This window comes from Sapajus apella, unplaced genomic scaffold (assembly GCF_009761245.1).
Source record: "Sapajus apella isolate SASKATOON/1434 unplaced genomic scaffold, GSC_monkey_1.0 scaffold71, whole genome shotgun sequence".
NCBI classification, from domain to species: domain Eukaryota; kingdom Metazoa; phylum Chordata; class Mammalia; order Primates; family Cebidae; genus Sapajus; species Sapajus apella.
The window spans coordinates 7947849-7958903 of NW_022437011.1; the positions used below are offsets into that span (position 1 = coordinate 7947849).

At 39.0% G+C, this 11055-nt stretch overlaps 1 protein-coding gene and 1 non-coding gene across 4 annotated transcripts in view; one reads left to right on the plus strand and one right to left on the minus strand.

The window, feature by feature from the left end:
- NME5 (NME/NM23 family member 5) overlaps positions 1-11055 on the minus strand; it is a 24679-nt gene continuing 13624 nt past the window's right edge. For all 3 annotated transcript variants that reach the window (XM_032250387.1, XM_032250386.1, XM_032250385.1), the window contains 4 exons: positions 10601-10806; positions 9823-9923; positions 2628-2746; positions 1-212 (listed from right to left, as the gene is read on the minus strand). In XM_032250387.1, coding sequence (XP_032106278.1) covers positions 129-212; positions 2628-2746; positions 9823-9923; positions 10601-10806 — 510 coding nt within the window. In that variant the 3' untranslated portion in view covers positions 1-128. The remainder of the gene's footprint in view (positions 213-2627; positions 2747-9822; positions 9924-10600; positions 10807-11055) is intronic.
- On the plus strand, positions 1008-1112 carry LOC116531698. Its single transcript, XR_004260529.1, has one exon. It is a non-coding gene; the product is annotated as a U6 spliceosomal RNA (small nuclear RNA).

An 11055-nucleotide genomic window follows, 5' to 3' on the forward strand; every position in this document is an offset into this window, starting at 1 on the left:
AAGAAAGAAATTTATTTTACTCATAGTTACTTAAACCCTGGAAATAATTTTTTTTTTTCAAATAGTAGAAGTACAGCCTTTTGCAGTAAGATAGTTCATGATTTGTTCTTTTGAGGATTTTTTTTTTTTTAATAAGGTTCTTCTACAATTAGAGGGTGACAAAGTTTGGGTTTGTTGGGATTATTTTTCAGCAGCCAATCAGCTAGCCAAATCTATGGGAAAAAGAAAAAAAAAACGCTTAAGTTAATATTTCCTTTCAATATATACTATATCAATTGGAAACAAACAGTTTTCAAAATCACTTAGAGAAAATGACCATTAAAATGGAACATCTGGATTTACATCATGCAGGACTGTCAAGAATAGATCCAAACTGGAAAGAACAAAGTAAAACTATCTCTATTCACAGATGGCATAAACCTATATATGGAAAATCCTAAGGAATTTAAAAGGAAGCTATTAGAGCTAATAAATTCAGCAAAGATGTAAGTTACAAGATCAATACACAAACAGTTGTATTCTATACAATAGCAATGACAGTCCAAAAAAGAAATTAAAAAATCACTTTCATTTACAGTAGCATAAAGGCAAATAAAATGCCAAGGAATAAATTTAACCAAAGAAATGAAAGGCTTACACATTAAGAACTATAAAACATTGCTGAAAGAAATTAAAGAATGCCTAAACAAATGAGAAGACATTCTTTTTTCATGGATAGGAAGACTTGATATTGTTAAGATGTCACTTATACCCAAAACAATCTACAGATCTGATGCAGTTCTTGCCAAATGTCCAACAAGCATTTTGCAGAAATGGAAAGCCAATCCTCAAATTCATGTGAAATTGCAAGGGGCTCTGAGGAGCCAAAACAATGATGAAAAAGAGCAAAGTTGGAGGACTGACTTGTACTCTCAATTTCAAAACCTTCTATAAAGCTATTCAGCATAGTGTGGTAGTGACATCCTTATGCCAGACATGCAGACCAATAGAATAGACCTGAGAGTCCAGTGCTTTCTTTGGCAGCACATACACCAAAACTAGAATGATACAGAGAGATTAGCATGGCCCCTGTGCGAGGATGATGCACAATTCATGAAGCATTTCATATTTTTTAAAAAGAATGAGAATCCAGGAATAAACCCATGCATCTATGGTCAACAAATTTTTGACAATGGTACCAAGTCTATTCATGGAGAAAGAACAGTCTCTTCAACAGATACTAGGACAACTGGATTTCCACATGCAAATGAATAAAGTTGGGCCCTTATACCGCATCACATGCAAAACTTAACTCACAATGGACCAATGACCTAAATATAAGAGCTAAAACAATAAAAGTCTTAAAAGAGGCCAGGTGCAGTGACTCACACCAAAAATCCCAACACTTTTGGAGGCCCAGGTAGGAAGATCACTTGAGACTAGGAGTTTGAGACCAGCCTGGACAACATGAGACCCCATCTCTACAAAAAATTTAAAAAATTAGCTGGGTGTGGTGGCATGCTCCTATGGTCCTAGCTACTCAGGAGGCTGGGGCCAAGAATCCCTTGAACCCAGAAGGCAGAGGTTGAAGTGAGCCGAGATCACGCCACTGGACTCTAGCATAGGCAACAAAGTAAGACTCTGTCTCAAAAAAAAAAAAAAAAAAAAAGGAAAGAAGAAGTAAAAAAATCTTAAAAGAAAACATAGGGGTAAATCTTCATGACCTTGGACTTTGATTTCACAATGGATTCTTAGACATGACACCAAAAACACAAGATATAAAAGAAAAAATAAATAAATTGGATTTCAGCAAATGAAAAACATTTATACATTAAAGGATATTATCAAGAAAGTGAAAAGACAATCTACAAAATGGAAGATAATATTTTCAAATCATATCTAATAAGGGTTTAATATCTAAAAATATAACTTTAACTCAACAAAAGAAATTTAACTCAACAAAAAGACAATCCAGTTTAAAAATGGGCAAAGGACTTGAATTTGAATAGACATTTCTTCAAAGAAGGTATAGAAATGACCAAGAAGCTCATGAAAAGATGCTCAACATAAGTCATTAGGGAAATGCAGATCAAAGCCACCGTGAGAAATCACTTTGTGTTATCTATACTAGGATGGCTACAAAAAAGAAAGACAAGCTGGGCGTGGTGGCTCAAGCCTGTAATCCCAGCACTTTTGGAGGCCGAGGCAGGCGGATCACCTGAGGTTGGGAGTTTAAGACCAGCCTGACCAACATGGCGAAACACTGTCTCTACTAAAAATACAAAAATTAGCTGGGCGTGGTGGTGGGAGCCTGTAATCCCAGCTACTCGAGAGGCTGGGGCAGGAGAATTGCTTGAACCCAGGAGGCAGAGGTTGCAGTGAGCTGAGATTGCGCCACTGCACTCCAGCATGGGCAACAGAGCGAGACATCATCTCAAATAAATAAATAGATAAATAAATAAATAAATCACAGCAAGAAAATCGTAAGTAATCAATAATTATACATAATATCTAAAATGTATATAAAATAGCTTCTAGAAATGTTTATTTTAAAAAGATTCTCAATATTTTCAGTATTTCAAAGGACACGTCTTTAAACATGAAAACTATAGATAATATTTTTTAGTGTGAATAAAATGGTTTCTTACCAAAGGATCTGCTGGTTTTTGCTTACAAAGCTTTGTGAGTCCTTCAAGCAGAGTTGGCATTACATATAAATTTAAGTAGTCCTTAGCAGCCTGTCCAATTGGAATGGGCTCAACAATCACTGCAAATACAAATGTATTCTTATTGAAGAAAACATAATGAGTAAATACTATGCAATCATTAAAAACACTGTTTTCAAAGAACTATTATCTATTTTTGTATATATCTTTTTGAGGTGGTGTCTTGCTCTGTCGCCCAGGCTGGAGTACAGTGATGCAGTCTTGGCTCACTGCAACCTCCTCCTGGGTTCAAGTGATTCTCCCAACTCAGCCTCTCGAGTAAGTGGGACTATAGACCTGTGTCACCACACCCTGCTAATTTTTGTATTTGTATTTATTGGTGACAGGTTCTCACTCTGTTGCCCAGGCTGGAGTACAGTGGCACGATCTCAGCTGACTGCAACCTCCGCCTCCTGAACTAAACTGATTCTCCTGCCTCAGCCTCCCAAGTAGCTGGGATTACTGGCACATGCCACCATGCCTGGCTAATTTTTGTATGTTGAGTAGAGATGGGGTTTCACCATGTTGGCCAGGTTGATCTCAAACTCCTGACCTAAGGTAATCTGTCCGCTTTGGCCTCCCAAAGTGCTGGGATTGCAGATGTGAGCCAACATGCCCGGCCCTAATTTTTGTATTTTTAGCAGAGATGGGTTTTCACCATGTTGGCCAGCATGGCCTTGAACTGACATCAAATGATCTGCCTGTCTCAGCTTCCCAAAGTGCTGAGATTATAGGCATGAGCCACTGCACCCAGCCAACACATTTTTTAATTCATAAAAAATATTATATACATTTATTGTATACATGTTGTTTTGAAATATGTAAACATGGCCAGAGTGGTGGCTCACGCTTGTAATCCCAGCACTTTGGGAGGCTGAGGCAGGCGATCACCAGGTCAGCAGATTGAGATCATCCTGGCCAACATGGTGAAACCCCATCTCTACTAAAAATACAAAAATTAGCTGAGCATGATAGCACGAGCCTGTAATCCCAGCTACTCGGTAGGCTGAGGCAGGAAAATCGATTCAACCCGGGAGGCAGAGGTTGCAGTGAGCTGAGATCATGCCAGAGCAAGATTTTGTCTCAAAAAAAAAGAAAAGAAATATGTAAACACTATGGAAAGGCTAAATCAAACTAATTAACATATTGCATTACCTCAAATACTTATCCTTTTTTGTGCTAAGAACACTTAAAATCTACTGTCTTAGCAATTTTCAACTACACAGTACGTTATTAACTATAGTCACCATGTTGTTATATTAGAGCTCTTGAACTTATTCCTACTATCTAACTGAACTTTCATATCCTTTGATCAACATTTCCATCCCCCACTCTGTCTTGCAAGCTGCTGGTGGCCACCATTCTACTCTCCGAGTTCAACTTTTTTTGTAGATAAGTGAGATTACGTGGTATTTGTCTTTCTGTGCCTGGCTTATTTCACTTAATGTAATGTCTTCCAGGTTCATCCATGTTGTTGAAAATGACAGAATCTCTTCCTTTTTAAGGCCAAATCATATTCCATTGTGTATATACACCACATTTTCTTCATACACTAACTCACCGATGGACACTTAGGTTGATTCCATATCTTCGTTATTGTGAATAATGGCGCAATGAACATTATTGTGGTTCATTAGAGCAGGTACCTCTTCACAATCCTGATTCAATTCTTTCAGACATATATCCAGCGGTGGGATTGTTAGATCATGTAACAGTTTTTGAGGAACCTTCATACTGTCTTCAATAGTGGTGGCACCATTTTAAATCCCCCATCAAATGTGTACAAGCGTTCCAATTTCTCTGTATGCTTGCCAACATTTATCTTTTTTTTTTTGAAACGGAGTCTTGCTCTGTCGCCAGGCTAGAGTGCAGCGCCAGTATAACTCTTTTTTTTTTTTTAACCTAGTGTCTGTATCTAAGGATTCTGAAACCAACATAACATTTACCTTCTTTTTTTTTTTTTTTGAGACGGAGTCTTGCTGGAGTGCAGTGGCACGATCTTGGCTCACTGCAATCTCTGCCTCCCAGATTCAAGTGATTCTAGTGCCTCAGCTTCCCAAGTAGCTGGGATTACAGATGCATACCACCACCTCCAGCTAATTTTTGTATTTTTAGTAGAGACAGGGTTTCACCATGTTGGCCAGGATAGTCTTGATCTCCTGACCTCGTGATCTGCCCACCTTGGCCTCCCAAAGTGCTGGGATTACAGGCGTGAGCCATTGTACCTGGCCTACCTTTATTTTCTTTTGATAATAGTCATCCTAACATGTGAGGTGATATCTCACAGTGGTTTTGATCTGTATTTCCCTGATGATTAGTGATTTTTTTTTTTTTTTTTTTTAGATGGAGTCTCACTGTTCTTGCTCAGGCTGGAGTGCAATGGTGCAATCTCAGCTCACCTCAACCTCTGCCTCCCAGGTTCAAGCAATTCTGCTGCCTCAGCCTCCTGAGTAGCTGGGATTACAGGCGCATGCCACCATACCCAGATAATTTTTTGTATTTTTTTAGTAGAGAAGGGGTTTTGCCTTGTTGGCCAGGCTGGTCTTGAACTCCTGACCTCAGGTGATCTGCCTGCCTCAGCCTCCCAAAGTGCTGGGATTACAGTCGTGAGCCACCATGCCTGGCCTTGAGTACCTTTTCATATACTTGTTGGTTATTTGTATGTCTTCGTTAGAAAAATGTCTATTCAAGTCCTTTGCCCATTTTTTAATTGGGTTATTTAGGAATTTTTTTGATATTGGGTTGTAAGAGTTCTTTATATGTTTTAGACATTAAGCCCTTATCAGATATGGTTTGCAAACAGTTTCTTCCCTGGAATTGTTTTCTTTTCTTTCATATTTTTTTTTTTTTTTTGAGACGGGGTTTCGCTCTTGTTACCCAGGCTGGAGTGCAATGGCGCGATCTCGGCTCACCGCAACCTCCGCCTCCTGGGTTCAGGCAATTCTCCTGCCTCAGCCTCCTGAGTAGCTGGGATTACAGGCACGCACCACCATGCCCAGCTAATTTTTTGTAGCTTTAGTAGAGACGGGGTTTCACCATGTTGACCAGGATGGTCTCGATCTCTTGACCTCGTGATCCACCCGCCTCGGCCTCCCAAAGTGCTGGGATTACAGGCTTGAGCCACCGCGCCCGGCTTGGAATTGTTTTCTTAATTTCATCAGCAGATTATTCATTTACTTATTTATTGAAAGAGTCTCACTCTGTGACCCAGGCTGACATACAGCAGCATAACCACAGCTCACTGGGCCCTTGACCTGCTGGGCTCAAGTGAATCTCCCACCTCAGCCTCCCAAGTAGCTGGGACCATAGGTGTCCACCATCAACCCCAGCTAATTTTTTGTACTTTTGGAAGAGATAAGGTCCTGCCATGTTGCCCAGGCTGCTCTCAAACTGCTGGGCTCAAGCAATCCTCTTGCCTCTGCCTCCCAAAGTGCTGGGATTATAAGTGTAAGCCACCGTGCCAGGCTAGGGCTAAATAAATTAATGAGAAATAAAAAGAGTGTTTTCATGTTCCTTACATGGATGAACTTTCTTTAAGCTTTTTAAGGTTTTTGTCATCCTTGCTTTATTTATTTCTTTGTTCGTTTGTCTGACACAGGGTCTCAGTCTGTGGCCCAGGCTGGAGCGTGCTATCACAGCTCACACAGCCTTAACCTCCTAGGCTCCAATGATCCTCCCACCTCAGCTTCCAGAGTAGCTGGAACTATAGACATAGGCTATCATGCCCAGATAATTTTTTATTTTTTGTAGAGATGAGATCTTGCTATGTTGCCCACGCTGGTCTCCAACTCCTGGACTCAGGCTATTCTCCTGCCTCAGCCTCACAAAGTGTTGGAATCACAGGTGTGAGCCACCACATCAAGCCAGTATATTTATTTTCAAATATAATCATTTTGAGAGCAGGGATATCTTCTTATTCATCTTCGTATGCATTTATGGCAAATAGTAAGCAACTCAATAAATTTGTTGAAGAAATGAAATATAGCAAAACTTTGAATTAGCCATTTCTGTAAAAGGGAAAGATGACCACCCTGGGTAATTTAGTGAGACCCCATCTCTACAAAAAAATTAAAAAATTGGGCCAGGCATAGAGATCACGCCACTGTACTCCAGCCTGGGCAACAGAGTGAGACTCTGTCTCAAAAAAAAAAAAAAAAAAAGTAACAGAACATTGTGGTACACACCTGTAGTTCCATCTACTCAGGATGCTGAGGTGGGAGGACTGCTTGAGGACAAGAGTTTAAGGTTGTAGTGAGCTATGATTGCACCACTGCACTCCATCCAGAGTGACACGGAGAGACCCTGTAACCCCTTCCCCCCCAAAAAAGGGAAAGAAGAGAACATTACTTTTTCCTTTCTTTCCTTTTCTTTTTTTGAGACAATCTTACTCTGTCGCTCAGGCTGGAGTTCAGTGGTGCGATCTCAGCTCACTGCAACCTCCACCTCCCAGGTCCAAGCAATTCTCCTGCCTCAGCCTTCTGAGTAACTGGGATTACAAGCATGAGCCACCAGGCCTGCCTAATTTTGCATTTTTAGTAGAGACGGGGTTTTACCATGTTGGCCAGGCTGGTCTCGAACTCCTGACTTCAAGTGACCCACCCACCTTCGTCTCCCAAAGTGCTGGGATTATAGGCATGAGCCACTGTGCCCAGCAAGCATTACTTTTTTCAAGGATTAGGAACATGTCTTTGAATATCTTTATAACTTGCTTGAGTGAATCATCATATAAAGTTTTGCGCATTTTGCTGATGGACTGCTAAGTAGGAGGACACTCATACCACAAACTCGGAATTTGCTCCAAAGAACTTCACAGCAAAAGATCTGCAATGTGCTAAGTAATTAATGATTTTATATTTATCCTACAACTTGCTGCTTCTCAAATGCCTAACTATATATCTAAACTTATGCCTAGAGGATTAATTTAATGAGTAAAAATCAAAGACAACTGAAAACACAGTGGTTCACGCCTGTAATCCCAACACTTTGGAAGGCAGGAAGGAGGATCGGTTGAGCACAAGAGTTTGAGACTGGCCTGAGCAACAAGGCAAAACGCCATTTCTACAAAAAACTTGAAAAAGTAGCCAGGTGTGGTAGTGTACACCTATGGTTCCAGCTACTCCAAAGGCTGATGTGGGAGGATTATTTGAGCCTGCGAGGTCAAGGCTGCGGTGAGCTGTGATTGTGCCACTATACTCTGTCCTGGGCAACAGAAAGAGACTGTATCTCAAAAAAAAAAAAAGAAAGAAAATTACAGTTTAGGAATATAATCCTATAATCCTATGAGTACAAAGAGCTTCCAAATATACCTTCTACTTAAGATAAAATGAATTTTTATCCTGTTTTATTTAAAAGCTAAAGAGAAGTTGGGAGTGATGGCTCACACCTATAATCCCACCATTTTGGGAAGCAGAGGCAGCAGGATTGCTTGAGACCAGGAGTTCAAGACCAGCCTGGGCAACACAGTGAGATTTCATGTCTATAGAAAATATATTCCAATGCAAGACAAAAAAAGAAAATACAAAAATTAGCCAAGCGTGATGACATGTACCTGTTGTTCCAGCTACTCGGAAGACTGAGGTGGAAGGATCGCTTGAGCCCAAAAGGTCAAGGCTGCTGTGAGTTGTGATCATGCTACTGCACTCCAGCCTGGGTGACAGAGTGAGACTCCATCTCAAATAGATAAATAAATAATAAAAGCTAACGAGCAAAAGTTTAATTCACTAGCAGGACTAACACAAAGTGCTACCACGTGAAAAAGTCATCTCGCTGGACACAGCAGCTCACTCCTACAGTTCCAGTATTTTGGGAGGCTGAGGCAGGAGAACTGCTTTGAGAAATATATATATATATATATATATATTTCTCAAAAAAAAAAAAAATATATATATATTTTTTAAAGTAGTTTTCGTTTGCTTGTTTAAGAATCTGAAAGGCCAGTGGAGAAAAGCTGTCAGCCCATTGTCAGGTCAGCATCGGTCTGGTGGCACTAAAGTGCACTAAAAAGTAACAGATCAAGTGCTCAAAAAGTGAAATTTATTTGTTTTGAATTTAGAAATTCAAACAACAGTGATACTGCTGTATCATATCAGTTATTCCATAAACGTGAAATCTCTGAAACAAAAAAAATCAGGAATTTTTTAAATCTCCAAGATAGTTTTCAGTTTTATTTGAATGAATCTCCAGTGGAAAATACTGAGGAACAGATCTAAATGACTTAGGAAAAAATAAGTCATAACAGAAAAAACATACCAAAAAAAATTTCAAAATTTTGTCAATGCTTTGTATTTTTTCCTTATAACAAAAATCACCAAATTTCATTTCTGCTCTAAAGACATTAAAAACAAACCAAAAACCTCAGTGTTCTTCCTCCTATGTAAACTTCTGAAAGGTTTACAACTTCCCTAACAGTATAGAAACAAAAAAAGGGACTAGTTATTAATTTCTCAACTGTATAAGACTTTGTCAGGCAAACAGTAAACTGTTAGAGAAGACGGTAAATCAAATGTAGTTTCCAAGAGAGATTATTTTTCTCATGTGTCACAAACTCTACTGAAACTTTCAGGATAACTAGAAAGAATTATAACACAGAAGAATGTGTCTAGTACAAGAGAAAACAAAGAAAAAAAAATTGTCTGGGTGTGTTGGCTCACACCTGCGATCTCATCACTTTGAGAGGCCAATGCAGGCAGATTACTTGAGCACAGGCATTTGAGCATATCCTGGGCAACATGGAGAGACCCCATTGCTCCAAAAAATAAAAAATAAAAAATTAGCTAGGCATGGTGGCATGCACCTATAGTCTCAGCTACCTGGGAGGCTAAAGCAGGAGGATCACTTGAGCCCAGGAGTTCGAGGTTGCAGTGAGACACCGTCTCAAATTTTTTAAAATGTTAAAAATAGATAAATAAATAAAAATTAAACATTTCTCAAAGGACTCCCTAGAGGGCACAATTTAGTTGTTAGGGAAATGTCAAGTTTTCCATTTGTGGCTTCAAGTTTTAAGTAAATACAACTCAAAAATGTAACAAAATATACTGGAAAAAAATTCTTTATCTTCCTTCCCAGCTATATCTACAAAATAAAAGAAAAAGCAAACAATAAGGAGATGCAGTTGGCAAGTCTGTCATCTATAACTCACCTTCAGGAAACATAAAACGTATTTCTCTTTCCGCAGCAGCAAAGTCACTACTCCCATGAAGTGCATTCCTTAGGTCATCTGTGCCATAAATTGCCCTTAGACTAAAAACAAATTGGAGATGATGTCCATCCAATCTGACATCTATTCCTTACTTTATATGTATGCATTCTACTTAGGAATTTTACGAAAGCATGGTCACTTCTTACATATGAAAGCTTCACAATATATGTCAAATTTAAGCTTAAATTTAAGCTTATCTATCTAGATAAGGATCAAACATATTTACATCCACAGGAGGAATACACTGGGAAAACAGGAGTTCGCTGGGTAAAAAAAGCAGTGTTGTTTTGTGAGAAGGGAAAAAGCAATGCATATTCAAAAGTGCAAAAACTCAGTATCTTCTTGTTTCCATACATTAACAATAATGCTGAAAATCTGAATTTCTGTTCCTGTATTACCATTATTCTTTTAAAATACCATCCCAATTTTCCCATCTAAAAATCCTACTTCAGTAGCAGTTTAAAGGTTGAGAGAATACGGATAGTCAACTATAAATCAGCCATTCTCTGAGGCTTTTTCTGGTATGTAGTATTGATAGGTATTTAAAGTGGTTAAAATGTAAAATGGACCTCCCAGACTCTCCCCACAAAACAAAGTTGATTTAGGAAAACTTCCAAATGAAAAGAAAAATCCCATTACAATGAAATCGGATTTTTTTTTTTTTTCATTTTCACAGATGGATTCCATTCCCTGCCATCCCCCCAGCCCTGAAAATTACCTGTCTGGATATGTCTCCTTTGCTACTAAGCTATTATTTGGTCCCAAAAGTTCTAGCCAATAAGAGATGGCTTTGTGTCTCGCTAATATCATGGCGACAAGTGGTCCAGAACTCATGTAAGCTGTTAAATTGGGGAAAAACATTTTTCCATACTGTTCCACGTAAAAGTTACTACATTGCTCAGGGCTGAGGTGTAGTTTTCTTCTCTATAAAAGATACAAAGTCAACAAACACATTTAAAATGACAGTTCAATGATATCTCATTAAGATCATTAGTACCAATCTGATTATAACTTTGAGGTTTATCTCTCTATTATGAAGAAAGACAATGATATAATTAAATGTATGCTGTAAATAAGATAGTAAGAGGAATTACTTAGCCTACTTAAGAAAAATTAGGCCGGGCACGGTGGCTCAAGCCTGTAATCCCAGCACTTTGGGAGGCTGAGGCGGGT